At 42.6% G+C, this 24,357-nt stretch overlaps 1 protein-coding gene across 5 annotated transcripts in view; it reads left to right on the forward strand.

Moving 5' to 3' along the window:
* The window catches only part of celf5a (cugbp, Elav-like family member 5a), a 135,913-nt gene that overhangs the window by 82,607 nt on the left and 28,949 nt on the right, over positions 1–24,357 (forward strand). For all 5 annotated transcript variants that reach the window (XM_049732274.2, XM_049732273.2, XM_049732271.2 and 2 more), the window contains exon 4: positions 22,442–22,570. In XM_049732274.2, coding sequence (XP_049588231.1) covers positions 22,442–22,570 — 129 coding nt within the window. The remainder of the gene's footprint in view (positions 1–22,441; positions 22,571–24,357) is intronic.

Here is a 24,357-nt window from a genome sequence, read left to right on the forward strand (position 1 = left end):
CCCATTAAAGCTGACAAGAGATGACAACAAAAAAAAAATCCTGCAAACTGCATGTTTTAATGCACAAAAATAAGCTCTTAGCTGAATTGTTGTTGTGTTGTGCAGGCTGTTAGATCACACAACAAAGTGTTTTGGAACATAGATAATGACGAAAAAAAAAATTGCTTTCACCTCGGGGTATGCACAGAAATAAACGTCTCATTCTGCTACCGGCACCCAACGTATGCATGCTCCGCCGTCGCTTTTTATTTTTCCAAAGCGCCACAATGCAATCACTCTCAAAATAGTCGAGGGGGGTAGGGGGTTATGGAATATCGCAACGTGACGACTCCAGGTGGATGCAAATGCCAAAATATAAAATCCAAATTTTACCCTTTAGGGCTATGTGGAAGGCAGAATAAGATGGCGGTGCGTTTATGTGATGCAGCTCTAAACTAGATGCAGGAGCAGAGAATAGAACATATTTGAATTGTATTTGAATATCATTACCCCGACTAGTTTAGTCCTGACAACAAATTTCATCCAGGAGCAGAAATGAAAACAATACAGTTAAATTTGAATAAAATGTAAGGTTCTGGTTATAGCTTAAATGCCAATCCCATTGAATTACGATGTTTATTTTAAAAACAATAATAATAATTTAATAATAAAATAGTTTTTTAAATAAATTTAATAATACATTTTAATAACTTAAATTAACAGAAAGACATAATGGAAATTTTAAAATAAATTTAATAATAAAATACATTTTAATAACTTGAATTAATAGAAAGACGTAATGGAAATGTGACTTTTTAATTGAATTCACATATTTTATTCTTTGGGGCGACAAGGTCAATTGCTGAAAGTCAACACTGGTGTAATTTTTATTTGTCAAATCTAGCTAGCTGTCAGCCAAAGTAGATGTGGCGAGACGTAGCGTGTGGTGGCATCTGATGCGCCATTAGTGTGTGTGTGTGTTGTGGGGACATCAATGCTGCTTGGGTAAGCACCAAATGGAGGCTTTGAAATTAGGCCCGACCACGTCTCACCTGCAGCCGGCATCTCACCTGTGGGGACGACAAATAGCGCCACGCTTACGCCTTTGTGATCAGCCACCCGCCCACTCATCACACTCTCATCTTTCGGCCCATCCGCCTGTCAAACGAGCGCAGGGGTAATGGCGGGTGAATTTGTCCTTCCGTGGCTGAAGACAAATCGATTGGAACCGTCAAAGTGTCACAAATGAAGGGCAAAAGTGTTGCGAATTATTTTAGCATTTCCTATTAAATACATCAAATATGTTGGAAGCTAATTCTGTAACATGTATGGAAAAAATCTATTCAATAACATGAAATATTTTCTGTAGCATTCAAAATCTCTTGCTAACCAAAACAGCAGCACCAACAATAATAAACACCTAAAATCCGATGAAACCGATTAGTCGACCGCACCATCGATATTTCTTTACGAATTTTTTTTTTTATGAAGACTCTGTGGCCTACGCTCATATACGTACAGCTAAAGTCAATTCCGAAGATATATATTCTCCCGAATTTCCCGACTTTTTTCTTGATTTCATCTCAAAGAGTCTTTGAAGAGCGTCTGAAGATGATTGGCAACTGCATCCCATTGCACAAGCAGACAATGGTGCATCATGGGAGCTTGTGGTCACCGTCCCAACACTGATTGCCACTTTAACATGAAGAGGAACCTCGTGCTAAAACACAAAGGTAGCTAGCCCGGGTTGCATTCGCCAATAAGGCTTCAAACGACCTCCCGGTTGCCGGAACTGCGACCTGACACCAATTTTCTAGAAGCTGAACTTCAAAGCGGCCTTTGATTGGGAGGATATTGGATGAGATCTGAGGGAGTGAACTTGGCTCTGGCTTTTTGATTCTGCGTCTATCTACACGAGGACTGTTATTATTAAAAACATCCATTTTTTGCCGCAATTTGGCCTTTTGACATTGTGTGTTTCATGTAAATGAAAAAAACTGACGTAACTGTTAGACCTGGAAAAAAAATGGGGCTGTTTTTGTTAGCAGGTCAATCAAGTCACATTTTTTTTGCATAAGTCCGCAAATGACCATTTTATGGCCTCTGGTGAGCTAAAATTAAATTAGGAAATTGCAACCGTACACAATAGAGATAAATAAAACTGCAACCATTTTTATTTTTGCTTGGACGGAGCTTCTTGCAAGGGCAATTTGGTCTTGTGAATCTGATGAGGTCTCTCAATCTATCTTGGGTTGTGCTCGCCCCCTCCCTCTGAAAAGGAGTCAGACATCAGGAAGAGCAAGTAATGACAGGTGGAACATGTTTATTCCTTGCCTGTCAGGCGGGCGGGCGGGCTGACCTCTTGTGGGTGTAATGAAGGCATGCAAGGCTATCATATGTTATTATCCTCCTTAATACCGAGTTCTTCCAATTTTCGGAAAAAATTACATTTTTTTTTTTTTGCCTGATCAATTCCAGTCAGTTCCCAAATATGGTCGGTTTCCTCCCAAAGTGATTTAGAACATCTTCCTCATCTTTTTTTTTTTTTTAACCCCATTATATCAAACACAGAAGAGCGTCTGGTTTTCAGGTTGCTCTCCTTGGACACTTTTCATACTTCACGCTGTGCACTTCTAACGGAAAACATTAATATGAATCGTCATGAAAGAGGGATTTCCAACAGCTCTTCCCTTCCCTTCCCACTTTTGTCACACGGGCACATCAAAGTGCGTGCGATTGCACGGCACTAATGCGTGCTTTGCCTGGTAACTCTCTTATTAATGTCTTCATAGCTCACAAGGAGGGCAAATTGCTTATTTCTCCGCATGTGAAGCAAGAGTAGAAAATCGAAAAAAAAAGCTTTATCTAGGTGACATTATCAACCGAGGTGACACCAGACTGGCTTCAGGGAGAGGATCTGCTCGCATTTTGACATTCCGATTTCCGATTGGACGCTGCATTTTCCCCCCTTCACTAACCTTTCCCCTTTACATTCACCTAAAGGGTAAACATAGCTCAGGGGAAGTGCACTACCTTCACTGCACCACGTGACCTGGACCTTGCAACATCTCGTTCCTTTTGCGTTTTCACGTCTTCATCCGTGACCACCCCTTCTGACCTCCTCTTTCGCAAACGATCGAAAGAAACTGTCGTCAACAAAGGACCTCGCTGCTGTACACGGCACGGTTCAGAGGTTCAGCTCAAAATATGAGAATGTTTTTTTGGAGGCACGCTACACAAAGCGCTGGAGTTAAATATCATGCGTGTTAAATACCATGTATGTTCGTTTTGGTCTTGTGACATTTCGAAGTATGCAAAACGGAAAGCGATACGCTGACCTTTCAACGAAAGAAAGCTGGGTGTTTTTTAATCATACCAAATACAATTTCGATTCATTAGGGCCGTGTAACTTTTGATTAACAAATATAAGGGGGGGGGGGGGGGGGGGGGGAGTGATTTAACCAAGGCAAGACAGCTAATGGCGGCCGTTCGGTCCTCACCACATACACAATGAATGGGTTGATGGACAGCAAGGCTAAGTGCAGTGTGAAAAGGGTCAAATAAGAAAAAATATGTAACAGAGGCAGTGCTTGATTTCCTAATTAATTAGATTTTATAATTAGATTTTTTCACCACTACTTTGTACATTATAGGAGCCAAATCATGGGTCAATTATATTTATTTATATTTATATTATTTTTATATTTATTTATATTTATTTATATTTATTTATATTTATATTTTTATATTTATCTTATTTATAATATATTTATTTTTGTTCCCTATCAAGCCCAAAATTATTTTTGTTGCATTTTGGACTGGAATGGGCAAAAAAAATAGTGAAAATATGTTTTTCAACGGACAGTGAAAACCTCCACGCTTCACAATTACTGATAGCCATAAGATTTTATTGCTCTCGCGCTCTCTGCAATTAAATATAATCATCTTTTAAGCCAGCGCGGTAAATACAATTTGACAGTCGTAAACGAGCATTTTAAATAACGAGAGTCGATGCTTCTTCCTGCTAATCACAATTTCCCGTCATTGGCCAATTTATGGATTCACGGAATTTTTGTCAGTATTGGCAGAACGCCCACGGAATTGTTCATCCATCGAGCAGTTTGGTAGCGGACAGGCATGTACGAGTGTGTTTTAGTCGACGCTGTAATGGTTGCCGGTGTGTGATGAGACTGATGTAGAGTGGGGGCGAGACCATGTGGTCTGCACTGAGTGCTTTGGACACAGAAAGCAGGACCCAGCTGGTTCCAAGAGTGAGCCGCTCAGTGGCCGGCCAAGTCGCCCCCGCCGCCTGCCAAACACAACCACACACACACACACTGTGGAAGCTTGGAGAAAGATGAACACAAAAGCTATATTTTCAGTTCGAACTTCTGAAAGGTCCCCAAGTGAGCTGTAGCATGCCGAAGAGTATGTCCAAGCTTTGTACATTCAATTCCTTCAGCTAAGATTAGCCCATCGAATTCCAACAAAAAGAGTCCAACGTCCCTGAATGCAACATGGGTGAAAGGAGGAGGGAGGGGGAGTAAAAAAAAAAATCAAAATGTTATTTAGTTGGCAGGCAGGTGCAGGCCCTGCAAATTATATATTGCCACAGGTCTTATTGATTTTCTCTTGTTTTTCTGTCTGCTAACACATTGTTAGAAGAAAGTCGGCGCTGCGGACTCACACAAATTGTTTTGTAAAGTCAAAGAAAAAAAAGATGGTTAAAGAAGTTGCCAATTTTTTTAATTCATTTATGAGTGTGAAGAAAATCTGGATCGCTTGGACTGCTTTGTTTATTCCGACCAGCGCATTAATTCTTTTTTTTTGCAATCTGAAGTGCATCTCAACATGACGTGCAGTCCGAATTATCAGCGGCAAAGTATATGTATGCCCTGGATGGAGGCGAGGCGCACTGCAGGCGGTTCTGCTGCTTATCTGAATGGATGCAACGTGGACGGAATGATGAGCTCAGCACCCGCCTCCACTTGCATGAACATTCGGACTACCTCCCCCTCCGTAAAGCGTTTTCTCTCTCGCTCTCTCTTGCAAATAGTGCAAAGGTTAAGCCTCACCGGCGGCTGGCAGGAAGTAGATGGAGGACAACAAGGACTCTTGGAGGAATTTCTAATTTACTTGGAAGGGAAATTGAGCTTGTTCTCCTCATTTCAGCAGATCGGTAAAACCCGTGAGCCCACCTGAGTGTGAGCTACCCGCTTCCGCTGTTAGAGTGGCAGCTTGGCATCCGGGGGGTGGTAATTGGCCGGACAGGGCTTCGGCAGGCTTAGGCACCCCGCTGGCACAACAAGGCCCCCACCCCCCTCGGTCCTCTCGAGGCAGCCGAGCGCAGCCATGCCGCCTTCAAAGCCTGCCGACGAACCGGGGATGGCAGAAACTGTTGTCCCAAGGGACCCAGGGGGGGTGTGCTGGTCATTACCTGAGAACTCGTGTGCTGGGATAAGGTTGGATCTTAGACCTCTGGGAGAGACCCCCTCCCGTCATCTGTCAGTCCTTCAATCTCAGAGTGCGTATTTCCAACTTCCTCACCTCGGCCCCTTGAGGGCTTGTGTGCCAAAATCCACAAAAGACACTTCAGGTTGTGCTCAGGGCTGAGTTCAGGATGTTGTGGGTACGGTGTATGTTGGTGAATCAAGGAATGAGTTTATTTGTGAAGATTTGACTAATCCGTAACCTGTGAACTGTTTTAAAACTTTAAAACATTTTTAATTTGTATGCCTGTGTACCTTTGTGTGCTAATCACTAGCGTAGCTAGAGGAGGGTTGTAAGGGCACTGCCCCCTCAAAAAATATGATAATTGACTTTGGGATGTTTTCCAATTATTCCGGGAATTCTTTTCCACGTTTCCACTTGTCCCCTATGGTTTGGAAAAAAAAAATAAAACATTTGGAGACGCCCTGACTGCAATTGTTGTCAGACAGAAAAAGCATTTGTAATCAGTGTACGATACAATAGCAGAAAGTATTCCGCTAAAAAATACACAACAAGTCCAGGAGGCCGGAATAAATCCTGAACCGCAGGGTATCTTGTTCTTCCTATTATTTAATATGACCCCATGCATCAAGAATACATAATTTATTGCCTACTTCACTATATATGCATGTGGTTGGAGAGATGCTGGATTGGAGCACACCACATGCATATCGAGAGGGCGACCCAAAAGGCCAGGGCAACCGAAACGTGCTTTCACACTCACAATAATTTTGCACGCAGGAGAGGAAACTTTTTTTTCCTTTTTTTTTTTGTTTCCTTTTTTTTTCCCCCCGCTCTGCATTTTCCTCCAGTAGCTTTGTATGCGTTGTTAAGTGGGACTGATGGAAACGGCATGGCCATTACTCACCGCGTCGCCCGGCTAATTTCTTTGCTCTTACAAGTACAAAGATGTCAAGCGGGAGCAGCAGCCTTACCTTGGCCCCCCCCCCCCAAGGGACCATTAATCCTTTCGGCTGGTGTCGTCCCCGCTGTAGCACTGTGCTCTCCCACAAAATGCTGCTCCAAGCCCTTTTTCTCACCCTCCCCACACCCCAGTTCTATTTATTTTGGTTCCGAGTCAGCACCCAACCACAACGCTGTTCGATTGCGACGGAAAACAACTCTGGAAATGTGTAAAATCAAGAATGAGACACTGGACGGACAAAGTAGAAAGTCAGGAAAGTTTTTAAAAGACAGTTTTGTGTTTTAGTACTTGACAAGGTTTTGAATGTGATTATGGTGCAATTGCAATCAATTAAATGAGTGCTAAATGTAGATCACAATTAGGTGGTTAAATTTGCTTAGCAATTAGCCTGTGATGTAAGATTTTCGAATAGACGTTACCATAGCGCTTGAAAAGTGCGTCTGTTTAAAAGCAGAAATACAGTTAACCGATTGTTAAGCTAACGTTAGCCTAGTCTAAAATAAACTTGCATACATTATAAAACTTCTCATTCAGCACTCATGAGTACATCGTCTGCTCTTAAAAAAAAAAAAGATTAGCTATCACTTACTAGAGATACCAATTCTGCATTACGCTACAATATCTTCTGAATGCCAAATGCACCATTCCGTCCCCTTTACGGCTCCCGTTTTTGCTTGCGTGATCAATAATAATTGACTCGGTGTTCAATGCGTCTTTTATAGTTTTCTACATGCTACTGTAGTAAGTCGGCTATCTGCATGCTAATGCTCGCGGCCGCTCCCTTGAGTGGCATTAAGGTGTTTTTATGTAAACGGATGTCAGGGAAAGTGTGTATGCAGACACACACACACCTCACAGCCACCGAAGCGTCGGATACATTATTGATAAGCAACTAATTACGCATGTTGCAATTTCAGCTGACCTTTCCTGGGAGCATCCTGGATCATTATAAGTCGCATTCACTCCCTCGCTCACTCATTTGCAAAGGTAATCTGCAGTTCACCTCCCTCGTTTCCGAAGCTTCCACGCTCGATCCGCCCATTGACAAACACGCGTTGTACTTTTCTAAGGAAATAAAAAAGAGGTAGACGGAGAGGGAATAGAATGGGAACATACGGGTGAGTTTAAGTTTAATATCAGATTTGAGGTGTGGTTGGGTTTCTCAGTCTGACAGTAGGCTATTATTAGATCATTTTGATAAAGTACGCCGGGGTTACGGGAAGGGTGGGAATCACTGAGCAAGTTCCGATGCAAACCAAGCACTTTTGGAAGTGGAGTGAGAAAACAGGTAAGCGGTGAGGAGTGAAGTTCAAGAAAGCAAGCTCGGCGTAAATGGTGAATGTGTTAAATCTGTTTACAGCAGTTAATTTTAGTTTCACACTAAATTTGCTCCATATGCTCACAGTTGTACTTTTTTTTATAACATGATTTGTTTTAAAAGTTCCGACTTTGGCTCTTTTGAGTCAAGTAACACTCGTGTCAAGATCTCAACGCCACACAAGGACACTTTGACTCTAAAATGATAACCCGCGTCTGTCAAAAAGTCATGTACCCGAAAATGTCGGACAGGTCACATTCTCCAAATGATGTTTGTGAAAGGGAAAATGGAGGGTCAGCCGATTTGGCGTCTGAAGAATAACCTTGATGGAGCGACTAGCTTCCTTGCAGACCTCAGAGTTTACTTTCGGAAGAAATCACCGTTCAAGCAAACGCAGAGATGTCAGCAAAATAACAGATTATTCTCTGTGTTTTTTTTTAATTATTATTATCGCGTGTGTTTGTGTTCCACCTTGTGATGTAAAGATGTCGTGTCCTTTGACCCCCGCCCGTTGATAAGTTACTACGAGCGAGATGAATGCGACGGGGTTGCCGGGCCGAGCGCGGTCCTCTCCCATCTGTCTCGGAGTCTGCCATCCCGTCTTGTAAGCGGCGGGCGGGAGGTAATTGGCTTCAATGTTCTCACCGCGGGATCCCCCCAGATTGAGAGCTTCATTATCTGGATAAGCATGAATGTAAATCAAGTACACCATAGTGTGTTGTGACTTGGAATACCTTGAATTTCTGAATCTCAGATTTCTAACAGTGACAAAGTGAGTGACTGTCTTTCAGTCTTTGTTGACACTCGTAAATAATCGAAAAGCCCTCAGAGGGAGGAAAGGGTTAAAAGCATCTGTCTTCCGGTATAAACAAGCGCTCGGAGTGGAGCACAAGCACTCGCCGTTCCCTTGGCAAATCCATCAATTAGCCGCAGATGTGATCTGCATTTCAGATTAGGGCAATTAAAGCATGTTGGGAAAACGGGCTAATCTGCTCTCCGATAGGCCGCACACTTTTCAATTTGCTTTCCAACCCGGAACGAGGATTTGGAGCTTATCGAGAGACCGACGCTAGTATCCAAACATCCGTCCGGTTGTGAGTCGAAGTTTCGACACTCATTGTGGCCATAGATGTAATTTATTATACAATTTACATTAAAAAAATAAGCATATTTCGATAACGTCTTTTAACTTGAAAAGCCGAACTCGTTTTACCTTTTCATTGGCGGCCATGATTGACCGCAGTTGGTATTTTATTCTTCCGAGGATGAAAAGGATTTGTTTGACAGCATTCATTGGATCGACCCATTCTTAGGACAATGGAAAGTCTAAAGGAAGTGTGAAGTGAAGATCTCAAAAGGAGATTTGTAGCTTTAGGCAAGTTACAGGAAGTTTCTAGGCTCTTGCTGCACTGCGCAAAGTTGATTAATGAAAAAAGAAGGCTGCTTTTAAATTCATTAAATTCGGCTGTTATCGGCATTTACGGGGTTATTTCGCAAAGCAGATGCGATGGGAGTGAGGTATCTGAAAGCATTGGTACACACCATGCTGCGCTTTTGTGTGTGAGACCAGCCTTTGTCGGATTGTGTTTGCTTTGCTGAAGGACGTTGCACCTCTGGAACCCGGAGAAAGAATGAAAAACTCATTTTGAAGATGGAGACTAGTCAATCACGCGCTATTTATTCTGCTCCCTTGGAGTGACCTCTCCCCTGCCAGGCGAACAACGGCTTCTGGAGTTCACTGCAGTCTCGGCTCAAATAAATTCATAACTTTGTCAAAAAAAAAAAGAGAATGTTGGAAGTGACATTATGTCTAGGTAAAGGTCATGGTAGATTTTTCTTCCAAGTGTATAACTGTAGAATTGTTCATCTTGAGACCTTGTGCGTGGAAGTTTATATGCTAACTTAAACCTTGGACAACTCAATAGGGCAGGGGTTGTCAACCGTTGGTCCGCGGCCCGGTAGTGGTCCGTGGCGGTATTGCAAGTGGTCCGCAAAATTGGAAATGGAAAAAAATAAAATGGATTTATTTAGACTTGATTTATTTTACCCATCCAAATTACGCATGTCAAATGTAGCTTATGTACTTCTTCTGAAAGCAAACTTGCTGAGGATGACTCAACAGCTCCTCTGTTGGTTATATCCAAGTACTACACGCCATTTGCATTTTCCCCCACTACTTTAATTATGCCCATTTCTTTGACACTTGTATTTGTCTAGCATAAATGCTCTCATTATTTTCCACATTGGAACGCGGTAGAAAGCGGGTGAGGGTCGGTTCATGTAAAACGTGTTTTATGCTGCGCGGTTCATGTCACGACTTGTGTCTGGCAGATGGCGGGAACAGTTAGGGATCTCATTAGATCAACCAAGCGGCTATGCCTTGTTGCGAAACCTTTCATTTAGAGCTTCGGCGTTGGAGTAGCGCTCGCTCACCCTGCTGGTCAAAGTCAAGAGAGGGTCGAGTAAAAAAAATGTTTTTAAAAAAGTGTTTGTGTTGGTGAGTGTCTTAAATTTGGTATTAGCCTGGAGTCTTCATATCGATGCGTGTTGGTTCCTCCGCCCGTGCTAATGTGCTTGTGTAGGCGTGATGAGTGATGCATCCTTGCTGAGCATAGCAAACAGGATTGCAATGGTCACGGAGCACATTTTGTACCATTTGCCTTGTAATTAGCTGGAAATTGTTCAGCGCAAATGCACTACAAGCGTGGGAACATGAAAAAAAATATTGGGAGAAATAATCCAGTGCAAATGATGACAGTAGGCTTCTTTTTTTCCTTCCCAAAGTGCCTTCATGTTAACACTTATTTTATTTGTATTATCTTTAATGACGTAGAGGCTAAATGGAGCGTAGAGGGAACTGATTAGCAGCACCCCGCAGCATAGCAGCCCCGAGTCAATATGGGTGTTTTATGGCTTTTTAAAGGGCATTTAAATTCATTTTTATATATGGTTGGAGGCATATGGCTGCTAATCACCGAACGTTGCTGAGCGAGAGCACCGCTTTGCTTTAAATGCTAATCCAGGCAACCAAAACGAGTTCTCAACATGATCTTTCTTAACTAGTATCACTTCGTTTTTTCGTTTTATGTGTGTGCGCACCCCCATCTCAGCTTTCATCAGAGGAACACTGGATAAAAGGGGCTGTGAACGTTCCAAAAGTTTCAGCGCATCAGTGGGTAACAAACGCGTGACGAGAAGTTTGATCTTTCAAAGGCGGTGAGAGCGTAGCCCGGATGCCTTTGCCCTCGCAGTGTTGGATGGAGTTAAGTTGTTGTGAGCATTACTGATCAACACCTTAGGAAAGCAATCGACAGAACTATTATGCGGCGTGATTGAGCACGGCAGCCCGTGCCCACAGCCCCTTTGCGAGATTGCACTTTGGCAACAGAAAAGGGAGCTATTTACGGGGTTGCGGGAAGGGTGGGGGTACAACCACCTCAGAAGTAGCTCGGGTAGCCCGAGGGTGCCAAATACTTGAAAATAAACTCCTGGTTTCTTTGATGTGAGGGCGCACCAAATCTAAAAAAGGCATTTGAAGTAGTGCTGCATTTAAGCCAAGGACAAGTCGAGATTGTCTCTTTGACTCGAAGGTGGGGGAGATGTGCAAGGGGGAGGTTAAATAAAAAATCAACAAATATCTGACTTTGTGAAGCTTGGCTTGTCAGAAGATGCTAGGCACACATTTGCTGACTCAAGTCATCCCTGGTGGATTTTTTTTATTTTATCTAGAACAACACAGGTTGCTTCTTTTGCTGATGAGAGAAGTCTCAGAAAGAAACTTTTATTATTGTTGACAATTTATTTTTGAGGTCTCCCAGCATTCTCATAAGAGTCACATTTAAGTTCGCCACAACAAGTCGGCCCCGTTTAATCGACCTAATATGATGGAGCACACCGTGATTTCATTTCATGGCATTAGAGGAAGGCAATCTAGTTTTTTTTGTTTTGTTTTTTTGTTTTGGGTTGCAGCTCAACAGTTATTTGTCACTCCAGATAAGGCATCGAACAGCGCAAACACTGATTATATGTCCCAGAGCTTGTAAATTACACAGCGAAGCAATACAGCATCCACAACGACAAGCGTTAAAAGAAGCTTTTGGAACACAGATAAAATCATCACGCATGAAGGAATCACCCCTCGTATCAAAACGCTGGTAAATTCATGTGTGTGCTTTTTTTTATGTATTTAAGATGGATGATGAAAGGAGAGGGTAAGAGGGATTGGCGTGCGAGACTTTAAAGACGGATCAGATGTCAAGCGGTGGATGGCAAAGTAAAAATGGAATGTGATGTAGGAGAAGAAAAAAAAATGCAATTTGATCCAGCTCGTAGACACAGTAAGACTCCCCGCAGGTGCGAACGGCACAAAAAAATGTGAAAAGACCTCCATTTTCAAATGGGATGCTGGCTAAACTGCTATAAGCGCCGCTTTTGCAGTTTCCCTTGTGCCGCAAAGAAGAGAGCTGGAAAAACATTTCACCATCTGTGGACCTTGAAAGGTTCCTTTGGCTGGGAGAATAAAACGCTCAGTCGTTCACGCTTGAGCAGTTATTTGGTCGCTATTTTCGAGTCCGCGCGCGGCCTGGGAGTTAGCTTCCCCCATTTTTCTCTGAGAAACTCGTTTTCAAGAAGAAAAAAGCTTCTAAATGCTTATTCCAACGACATATTCCGGAAGATGACAAAAAACAGGACCTGTGGATTTATAGTGAGACACATATTATAGTAAACACACTTAGCAAGAAGTGTGCTAGCATAAATATATCCTTCTACATATATTTTAGGTTCACTCAAGACTCCAATTTGTATTCTGCTTCCTGCCCAAAATCAGCTTCGATTCACCTGTGACACGATTGTGGACAAGCACTGTAAAAAAAAACAGATAAAGAAAAATTATTATAAAAAACATTACAGTGAACGCAAGCTAACAACCAAGCGCTAAATGCTAATTTAGCTTTGAGAAACAATCCGAAATCAAGCTAGTAAATTCTTAATGATCAGTTATGTATTATGCTCACGCCCAATTCAAAAGCAAGCGTTGGTTCACGCTGTCAGCGACCAATAAACCTTTAAAGCGACTTAATAAATTGCACGGGCCTCAAACAGTAATCCGTTAAATGAAGAGAATTAAATGAAGTTGGGCCCATTTGTTTCAATCCATCAAGCGACGTAGCTTCGCTGGCAGGGTGCTTACTGAAGATTAGCAAACGATGTTGGCTCTAAATCGCACGTTATCGGGCCTTGCGCTTAACTGGAGATGAGATTAGCGTTTGGATTATAACACGAGGGCTGCGGGGAGGTGCAGCCAACTGGAGGCTGTTCGTTGAAGGTTATTATTAAAGACACTAATTGGGTTTCGTGTTGACACTTTGTGCTAGTTTTGCAGGTTAAGCAGTACAACGTCTAGCTTTCTCGAGAAGTGAAAGTGTGTTGCTCGCGCTCTCTTGTTGACCAGATGGGAAAGGTTCATAGGGCTGATGACTTCATCACTGGCTGCCATGGAGACTGTCCGCCTTCCTCCTGCACCTTCTCACCTTTTGTCCCTTCTTTTTTTTTGAAGCCTCCAGAGAGAAGTCTATAATTCTTGGCAAGGCCTACCTGCATTAATCCAAGCTAACACCTCTGATCAAGGATTTAATTTAGAGCTGGAAAGTGTTTACTGACCGTGATTGTTGCGTTGACAACATCCCTGATGGATTACTTTTTGCTTTTGGCACCTTGCGGCTTAAAACACAGCGTGCAACAGAGCATGTTTATTCATTGTCGGCCAACGCTTTTTGGTCTGTCCCTCAACGTCCTGGTCTTGACTTGATTTGAGCCACTAAAATTTTTGGTCGTGGCGTGGTCTCAACCTGGTTGTCAAAGTTGTTCTGACATTGGCTTTGGTTTTGAATGAGTTTCTCAAAGAATTGGTCTTCATTGAGTCTCGCGTTGGTCTTAGTCTTGGTTACAACCCGTCAAAGTCTTATATGGTCTCAAATTCTTGACTTGATCTCAACCCGGTCTTAATCCCTCAAAGTCTTGATCTGATCTTAGTCTCACCATGGCCTTGACTCTGGGTCACATTCCCTCGACTTGGTATCAATCTTGACTTCATCAACTTATCCTCGAGTCGGTCTCAAAGTCTCATTCTTATACACACCAAACCTTTTTCCTTCTTGCTTTCAATTATAGAATCAATTCTACCTGGTTTGTTTACTTGATTTACCGTCTGTAAAGAAACCCAATCAACTCATCCGGACTAGCAAAAGCAAACTTACCTATTAGTGGATTTGAGGTCTGGCAGAAGCACCCATCGAAAGTAGGACTGTAATTTCTGAGTCACACGCACAAGAGATTCGTCTTGGTTACTGCCCATTTTTACGAACAGTAAAAAGCAATGATTTCACTCCTGACTGATTCACATCCCTCGCTCAAAACAAGGACGTATTTGTTTTGCTCAAGAGATGCCGGCTATCTTTTTTCCTGGAATAAGACGTTGATTTCTCCAAACTAGAAATTGTACATTTATTTTAATCGCGGATGTTTTTTTTCCGCCGCCCTCCCTTACTGAGGACTCATTCACCCCTAAAGAGAACATTGCATTTCACTTGGGTAGAAGAACTGTAACACAGCCGTCCCAAAGTAGAGCTCACAATGCAATTAACTGTATTTAACAAATTGGATTAAAAAGTCCCCGGGATCCGAATAAATAACTGTGAGGGGGGGAAAACAAAACAAAAAACAATTAGCATCTCTATCAGATGGCGTAATTTAAATAAGAGCTATTAACCCCGAGCCAAACATATTGAGGCCAAAGTCACGGCTCATCTTCTCAGGTCACCTAATTCCAACATTTTCATCACAAAAAGATGGATTGCATACCGCATGCAAATCGCACACTTGGGTGCCACATGTCTTTACAATTAAGAAAAAACACAAATAGATGACAAATGTCATTTCAATTAACAGCCTATTAAATTGTCCCTGAAGTGTTTTTTTTTTGTCTAACATTCAAATAAACTTAATCATCTGCATTAAATCGCCTTGTTGACCACAAATGATATTTTATTCCTTATATTCAGTTTGTTACTAAACTTTATCCGATTTTTGACGATCCCCGATGAATTTCCAATCCAAAGAGGAACGAAGCAGATATTTTTCCTTCCCGCTAAAAGGGTGTTTACAATGTATCCTTCATTAGAATTGGCACATTATCTTCCACTCTTCCCAACGGACAAGTGAATTAAACAGAAGCACGGTATGAATTAATTATGGAGGAAGTAGAAATGCTTGTTCAGTGCTGAGTAAGTTTTGTTCATGGTTTTTGGGCAAGCGATGACTCCCTCCTATCAACAAAACAAGTGCAGGAGAAAGTTGAGTATCCCCTCGATGGATTTTGGAAGCATATCGATCATTAATAAATCAAGTCTGGTATTTTCCTCAAAGCAGTCAAAACTGTCGTGGTATCTTGGGGATTACTTTTATCTGAATAAAAAATGGTGAAAATGAATTAATTAGCTTGAGAGTCATTTTCTAAATAAAATTAAAAAACGGTACAAAACTGCAACCGTCTTCATCCAAGGCGAACATCTCTATTTGCTCCATTGGGTACATATTTTGACTTTCAAATATTTTTCCGGAGATGTCTTGATTCGAGCCAGATAGACAACTGTATTCTAGCCCCAATCTCTACCCCATGCATTTTTCATTTCTTCCCCCCCTATTTAGCAAAACTTCCATGTAGCGCGTGCTTACTCGGCATATTTCTGCCTCGCAAACAAAGCCTGCTTCTCTGCTACTGGAGACCATTTGTGTTGCATCGGGAAAGTATTCGTGGCACGTCTGTGTGCGACTGCCCATCCCATCATTGAAAGAAAACTTCTTTCACGCTCAGGCCACCCAAGTCACAAACTCCCCCCCCCCCCAATTTCATTTTGTTTTGGCCCAAAGCGACTGGAAAAAATGTCTGGCTGAGATGAGTAAAGGTCAGCGGGAATTAAAATGCTTACTGTAAGGTTTGTCTGAGGGAGATAGAGGGCCAGAGGAAAAGGCCATCTGCCTGAGAGTTGAGTCCGAACTTTTGCTTAGCAGAAGTTCAACTTTCTGCAGAACTGTTTTAAGAAATGGGAAGACTTCAATCACTCAGCCCTGATTTTTAATAAATTACTTTAAATTGTTGCAGCAACCTAGTGTTTTGACTATTTAAGCAACTAGTATTAGAACACAAATGGTGGAGCAGCACATATAGACAGACAATATAAATGTCATAAATTATTTATTGAATGCAGAAAATGAGTTGCATGTCGCACTCTGTGAATTCTGAATAAAGTAGCGCCAGTTTTTGGTTGCATTGATTAATTGTTCCAGTTCTTCTCTCAGCAGTCGTGCAATTTTCAAGCGGATGTGAAAATTTCTCCTTTGTTAGTTCTGAATGCGCTAAGGGCTGTTGGGTGCACTCTAAAAGCAACAAGGGTCTTTTCATATGACTTGAAAAAAGGGTACACGGCGTTATAATACGAGTTTAAAAGGAAAATTACGAGCATGCTGTCAAAGGATACACAACATTCCCTTCTGAGTGCTACGTTTTTTGCGGTGTCAATGAAGCACAAATTATCGAAGAGAAAAAAGGTCTAATGCACCTGCAAGGGACGACGACTCAAGGAAGCCAATTTGGCGTTTGAGGATAGAGGTTCTTTTAACGTTGTTCCCAACTAAATAGCAAAGCACTTATCGCAGCGAGGCAGAGAACTAAAAAAGAAGGAGCTCTCAAAGGTAACATTAGTTCTGTCTGCAGCTTATTATGCTCCATGCTAACCCATCTCATGTTCCACCCTAAATTAATGACGCACATTTGCACCTTGTACGAGAGTTTCTTTTCAGGCGGAGAATAAAGGGCACCTCTCAAGAGCTCCGTGTTTTTCTATTTGCTTTTTATTCTCTCGGCTTTTGTCGATTAGGTGCACCCACACACATGAGATCAATACAGAAGCGACATCAATCCAAATTTTGGATTGATGCTGTCAGCAGTCATATTTATATATTTTTATTTTCAGCTTGCATATTTCCCTAATTTTATTTATATTTAATCTGTTATTTACCTTATTTAATAAATTTTATGAACAGTTGCCATTATAAAAGCAGATGTTGCCCGAGTAATATTTTAATATTTTTTACTAGGAGTCTGGTGGTTTCAAAAATGGGAAGTCCATGTCAGGTGTCACCAAAAATAATCACTAAAAAAAAGCCAATCCTTCATGTGAAGTTAATCCTTCAGACATTTACATCTTGAGAGCCAAATTATGACTTCAGAAGCCTTTTGGTCACATTAAATTGAAAAATGACTCCGTACATGCATGAATGGATGGACGATTTGACGAGTATTGGCTTTTCCAAGCCTCTCTATTTTTACGCGGGATTTTATTTTTTAATTTTTTCAACTTGCCGGAAAATTGTGCAAATATACCAGGGGATAAAATGTGCAGCGTAATATGGAAATGTCAGTAACGGCATGCTCGATGGCCTATATAACTATCTATTTATTGGCCCGCTTATCTCGTGCGGCATTTCCCCATCTCATTACTGTTAGCACGGCATTTTTTTTTTTTTTCTGAGGGGACTGGAGAATATTGAAAACGTTCGCTGTTGGAGGAAGTAGAGGAGGAGGAGGGAGGGGGTTAAATCTAACGCTCCCTTCACCAAGGTGCGGACAAAGCCTGAGCGAGATAGCTAGACTACATACTTGGGTGACATCAGGCAAATTAAAGGTCATAGGTCAAGTTGAGGTTTTAAAGTTTAGGGTTGGTGGTTAGGCATTAAAATGTTTTGTGATTTGATCGGTAGTTTAGTTTCCAAGTCTTTGTACACTTTCACAAAAATGAATAGAGCTGTCAAAACTGAAAGTGGGGGCAGAGGGGGGCCGAGCATGGACGAGTAGAATAAGCTAACACTGGCGCGGAGCAAAAAGTGCGTTTTCAAGATGGGTTAGTGGGGGGCTTGTCGAGAGGGTGCGTGTATAGCCCGAGCCTCATGAATCAGTGTCGACTGAGCGATGAGAAAATAATTAAGAAACAGGCGGGCGCTGTGCTAAACGCTGCCAAAGGTGGAGGCCTTTCCGTTGTATCCGGATGGGGGAAGAAAGGCAATAATGGCGCGCGGAAAATCCATATCATAACGGATGCCAAAATGCCCTTCAGTTGGCATTATGAAGGGAGACAATATAAATAGGACTGCCATATTGTAAATGTTTATATACAGTAGCTAGCTACACATACACAGCACTTTTCAGGATTTATGAGCACGGCTGTATAATACAGCGACAGTAATATTTCACTTTTGTTATCATATTGGGTGTAAATCTGCTGAGATGTATATGCCGCAGATAGAATAATTTAAGCAATTGCTCCCTCATTTTTTCTCCTCTCAGCTGATGTGTTGAAAGGCGAGGGAGGCGGAGAGGGGGAATGAGGGGGTGTCGAGAAGAAAGGCATAAAAACACACATGCACATCAAGATTTTCACACGTTAGAGCGTGGAGGAGCTCCGAGTTCTACACAGAAGCTCGAATCCCCTAAACCGACGCAGCGGCCATTAAACTGCACCGATGCGTCAAAGGTTTGGAACACGACGGCAGATATTTGAGTGACAGCAGCCTCCTGGGTGTGTTGCAAATACATGCCGCACACGTTACAGATATTTGGGTGCCATTTTGGATACCCGGCGCGCGCCTAAAAAGTCGGCGTTCTCGATCGGTCCCCGCTGAGATCCAGCTCGTACGCTCGGAATGCAGAAGCGCTCCTCCTGTGGGGCTCGTGTTCGCTAACACGCTACGGTTTGATCTCAAGCTTTGTGGCCTGCCAAACACGCTACGAAACCTGCGTGCAGCCGTTAGCGAGCGCAGCCTCCCACGCGCTCCGTGTGAAAGACTCGCTGCCGTCTTGGAAGATTGTAAACGTCCCCTATGAATCACAATATAGACTATTAATTGAACGCTTGTGCTTACACAGGCTTGTGGATTAGGCTAACGTTAATGTTTGGAGTCCATAATGATGACATTGTGACAGTTAAAGACTTGCAACTGTACCGTTGTGCCAATAAAGTGTTGCATAATTAATGAGGTGATAGCATTCTAAGTAAGGCTTTAGAATTTCTTCTTTTTTAGCCATTTTCACTCAAAGGAGCACAATTTAAAGAACAGTTTTGAATTCTTAACAATGTGCTGACACTGCGGATAGGACAAACGGCCTGTTAGCTTGTAAGTTAGCCTGTGGCTAACGCCAGTTGGAAAGCCCCGCAATTTCACGCATTTTTTATTTTAAATATTTGTTAGTTTTGTCAAATTCAGACATTTTTAATTTTCTTTTTACATTCATTTTAAAGAAAGAAGAAAGTTGGCTCCCTTATTAGTGATTCAAGTCACAATAAATAAAGATAGATGGATCTTTCCCACTGCCAAACTAAAGAGGGCAACGTCAAAATGTAAGTGCTATTATTTAAATTATCCCGACAGTGACTTTACAATCAGGCCCAAATCTCAACAGCTTGATGTAATGCCATTTTCTGACACAGACAGCTCACCAAAAATCTACTCACTTCTGTAATTTCACACTTGATGGGTGCTCAGGCACTCCAGAGACCCAAATGTCTATACAAGCAATTAAAAAGTTACTTTTCCATACTCTATCCCCCCATAAGAGTAGAATGGAATTCATCATTTATGCTTCTTGGAGCATGTAAACCTGCTTCACATTCTATATTTCAACTACTATCCATGCAGCATGCATACCTCTCTATCTGTATTCCAGTCGGGGTGACACAGAGACTTATTACTGTATCCTCCGTGATAGCGGCACAGCCTGCTAAGGATTTTGGACAGTAGAATGAGACCCGGTGAATAGCAATGTGGCTCCGGCGAGAAGAAGAAAAGAGAAGGCGTCGAGAATAAGAAGCAAGGGGCGAGAGTGAGGAGGATGCGGCCTTACTGTAAATTGCTTCACACACACACACACACACGATAAGCTGGGATGGATGAAAAGAAGCTGGTTCCGAGGGAAGGGCGAGAGTGTTTGGCAGGACCTTCGGATTGTGTGCTTTGGAAGCCGGTCACCATGACAACCACTTATACATGGTGGCTGTCAATCACCTTTCACCGGAGGAGTTGGGGGTTGAGAGGAAGGTGCGGGGGAAAAAGAGCCGCAGTGTAGCGACGGAGATAAGGGCAAATTATGACCAATATTAGCTCGGCTGATAAAAGGAACAATAAGGAATGGATAAATATATTAAATGGGATAGCATCCCAAGCTTGGAGAAGGGAAGGCATCCAGTCCCCCCCACCCCCCACCCCTCTCCTCATTTCAAGATAAGAGGTGAGGAAGGATCCAGCATATTAACGCCAGCTACTGTAGTGAGTAGGAATCACATCCTTTTGTGGCCGGAATACCAAACAACCCCCCGTCCCACCCGCCTTTCTCTCTTCACAAGCCTATTATAGTCCCCCCAATAAGCAGGATGCTCCACAATAACAGTGTCAGCATGTGTTCAAGCATTAAAAACACAGACAGAATGAAATTAATTAACCCGAAGAGATCACAGTGCTTAGCCAGTGGAATTTAATCCAATTTATTACATATATCGCGATCTAACTGGCTTGTGTTTGCATTAATGAGAGGATGGGGACAAGTGTGTGTGTGTGTGTGTGTTCAGGCAGTGACAGTGGATGCTAAGCATGTTAGGGATCACCGGAGGGAGCAACCAATGAGCGAAGACGTCCGAGATTTGGGGGCGCCCCGGGGTGCCAGCACCCTGCCAAATTAGCGCTTGAATAACGAGCCTTTTATTACGTCAATGAGAAGCAGACATTTTTTTTGTCATCACGCCCCATTTTCTTCTACGGTCGCACAATCTTACCTTCAATGGAGTGAGAAAGAAAAGAGAGGAAATACGTTGTTTACCGGTTTGGAAAATAAATTAGCATTATAGCTTTTGAAGCGGGCGCGCTAACCCACTGAGCTGACAGTGTAAGGCCGCCGCCGCTGCCGCCGCCGCACTCCGTAGCTTTAATGAGGTGGCTTATTAGCGCCGTTTCTCCTCACAACTCCTCAAATGTAACGGTAGCAGCGAGGAAACAGAATGCCCGTTCTCACCTAAGAGCTAAACAAGCGCTTCCGCCATATTCCATATCATGTTGCCGCCTTTATTTCCTTCTGACTTGCACACGTTGTGATTACAAAACATGCAATTGTTTATACATCAATTTTACTTTGTACATTTCAGCGCAGGTTCAGATGTTGCAAAAGATGTTTTGCATTGATCTAAAGTCTATCAGACTGCCATCATATTCTCGAAGGGGTTATATTACAGCCTGTGTGGCCCTCCTTCTACATCATCTAACCTCCAAATTTATATTCCCCCTCCAGCAAGAAGGAAGGACCATCTCGGCCTTTCATTTTCCAGTTCAAGGCTTTCCTTCCCTTTTCCTTTTTTTTTCTTTTTTTTTTTTTTGCAGATAAATGCTCTCCTATCTATCCTGACAGATGTCACGTTGCATCACGTCCGTGGTGATACGTAGCCTCTGATCCTGCCACTTGCAATAAGCACCGAGCACCAGGGACGCCCCCTCCCTAGATAACACTCTGACACGTTTGATTATTTTAAAGGTGCATCATTTGTGCCGACCGGTGCTGTGAAACCATAGCTGGCCGTCGCAATGTCACTATTTCAGGTCAGGAAAAGCACATGTCGTGTTGCTGAAGATAGGAATGAGAAGTTCATCACATGGGATTTGATTTATTTCAAGTTGCAACCAGCAGAGGGTGCAGTGAAATAAACGCTGAGCTAGTTTGCTACCAAAATGAGTTGAATAAGAGAATTTGTCAATTAGAAAATAACGTAAATTAAAGTTTCAAGCCAGAGTTCAACTTTCAAATGTATTATTAATTTTATAAATAAGTGGAGACACTTTATTTGGTTACAGCCAAGCCTGTTCATTTCTGTGTAAAATGCAAGTTATAGTTTTCAGCAATACTTATGCCAGCCAGTAGAGGGCAATGTGACTGCCGTGTTAGAATACATCAGTAAACACAGTGTGTCAGGTCAAGGTAAAGATCACATCCCTGCCGCGTTGAACAGAAGTTGTCTCCTATTGAAAAGTCAGCGTTATTCACGCCCGTGTCTCGGCTGCCAGGCAGCGACGAGGCCATTGTTCAGCTGAGCAGCGCACTGAAATATTTCTCTGGCGACACAAAAAACTACTGGATCAGCAGCAATTAGTTGAAGAGTAAGAGAGAGATAAAGAGTGGACGGCAGTCGGGAAAAAAAAGGAATGATTGCGTGTGGAAAATGTGGAATCAGCGTGGAGGAACGAGAAAGAGGAGATGAATAGTGGTGGGTGGAGGGGATGGGAAAAGGGGAGGGGGGGCAGGACTAAGTGTTGCGTAGGAGACTGGAGTTGCAAGGAACCATGTTTCCACCAAGCGGTACAGATTGGTTTGGAACACCCACGATGCATTTCTGCCAATATCAAATGAGGGATTGCGCCGAATTTACCTTCGAGCAGGTCATAGGTCATCATTATTGCTGCTGACCACTCTTTTGCCCCCACTAGCTTCAAAGCTAACGGACACAGTCAAATTAAAATGATCAGTCATGAAAAAAAAACTGTGACCTGGGCTAAAAAATTAATTCACTTCTGCCATCAGCTTGATAATTAAGGTCAAAGTTCTAAATGTGTTTTTTTTTTTGTTTGTTTGTTTCCAGAAGACAGGAAGTTGTTCGTGGGGATGCTCAACAAGCAACAGACAGAGGAAGACGTCTACCGCCTATTCGAACCCTACGGAGTCATCGAGGAGTGCACGGTCCTAAGAGGTCCTGACGGCAACAGCAAAGGTAAACGCCGGGACGCGCTTGTCAGCACTATTTAGGTCACGGACCAAAGAGTGTACGGCAAACACGTGACTTTATCGTTTTTACTTCATTTTACGCTCAGTCGATTGCGAGACCGCTGTGGGCTTTGATGGAAAAAAAAAATCCAATTAGATCACTTTTGTATGCTCATATATCTCTTTGCATTTTTTTTAAAGACAGGAAACACATTGATTGACAAAAAAAAATCACAGGTAGCACATTTAAAACGCCATCGCTGCATAGCCGAACAGGACAGAAACATTTATCAGTAATTGTAATCACATACGGTACAGGAACGGGCGCATGTCATTTGAAAATGCTGACTTTGCCATCATTGAGTCGCTCTCAGCATATAGACACACGTAGTATCTCATATCGGGAGAAAAACAACTTCTGCATTGCAAAAACGAGATTTCAATCCCGTACCTGTCCTCATTTTATGCAGAGTGTGAACATGAAGCAAGGAGTGAAAAGACAGACAAAGATATCAAACATTTAGCACGAGGTGCTGCGTGATTCGCTAAAAAAAATGGCGTTTGCTATTTATCACAGTTTGTGAGAACACCACAAGACATACCAACAAGGGCCTCTGCATTTTTTTTTATCCTCACCTTAAGTCATGCACGATGCAGCCCCGAACTTTTCGAGACATCAATTTCCTCTGACATATAGCAAAGTGCAAGGGGACCAGTTGTTTTTCATGTCTGTGTCGCCTATTCCCTAGCTAGCGCTTATGGAAATTGTTGTGGAATTATATCTAAAAGGGCTGGAAGCCAGCGCATTGTGACTGCAGCAGTTTGCAAGGTGGAGGAGGAGGAGGAAGGCAAAAGATGGATGTCAAAACAATTCAGATGTCCCCGCTGTGAGGGTGCACAGGGCCAGCCCAGGGAAGCTTTATTTCTCTTTGTGTAGCTCTGCAGTGCACTCTGCATCCAGGTACTCAACGCGTTCCATTAAAACAGCGGGAAATCATTTTGACTTTGCTTTTCATCAGCTAACCCTTTTTAGTCATCTTTACCAATTAGTATTTCTTTTGATTATGTTCCATCTACGGTTACTTACCGTCGTGCCCCGCAGACTCGACTTGGTTTGTTTTTCTAAGAGTCCTCGCTCTCTCCTGGGCTAAGATTTCTGATCTCCACGTTGAGAAGTAAATACAGGAGATCCTCGTTCTCCTCCTCCACTGATGCGCTAATTGTGGTGTGGTTTCAGGACATAGGTTAAAGACTGCTAGCTTAATGCTAACATACATACATCGTGAAATGCTAGACAGGCTAAAATTTGCAAAACAGCTAAATGCTGCTTCACCATGTTTGCTTTAAATTCTGAATTCTTGACCTGTCTTATGCCTGGTCAAGATTTTCAACAAGAAATGACCATGATAAAGAAACGCTGCTCCACAGTCTCCATTTGGCTGCAGCGGTCCATTTTCAACTGCCCTCAGTCTCCCCGTGGAATCAAATCCTTCTAGAGTATTTTTACCTACAAGAGGTCTCATTCAATATTTTCTTAGTTTTAAACAAATACCATACATTTGCCATATCTATATCATCCATTTTTCACTTTTAGCGACTGAATAATTGATGAGTAACATGTAGAAAGGCAACAAGAAGCTCCCTGTGTGTTTTCCCATGCTATCCCTGAAGGACACGCTGAGAGCTGTCGGGTTGCGCGCCATCCACACACAAATATCGATCCACGCATTGTTGTGTGCCAGTGTGGCTGCGAGTCTGGCTTGTGTTTAAAATGCACAGACAGGCGTGCGCTGC

Source organism: Syngnathus scovelli, chromosome 10 (assembly GCF_024217435.2).
Source record: "Syngnathus scovelli strain Florida chromosome 10, RoL_Ssco_1.2, whole genome shotgun sequence".
Classification (NCBI taxonomy): domain Eukaryota; kingdom Metazoa; phylum Chordata; class Actinopteri; order Syngnathiformes; family Syngnathidae; genus Syngnathus; species Syngnathus scovelli.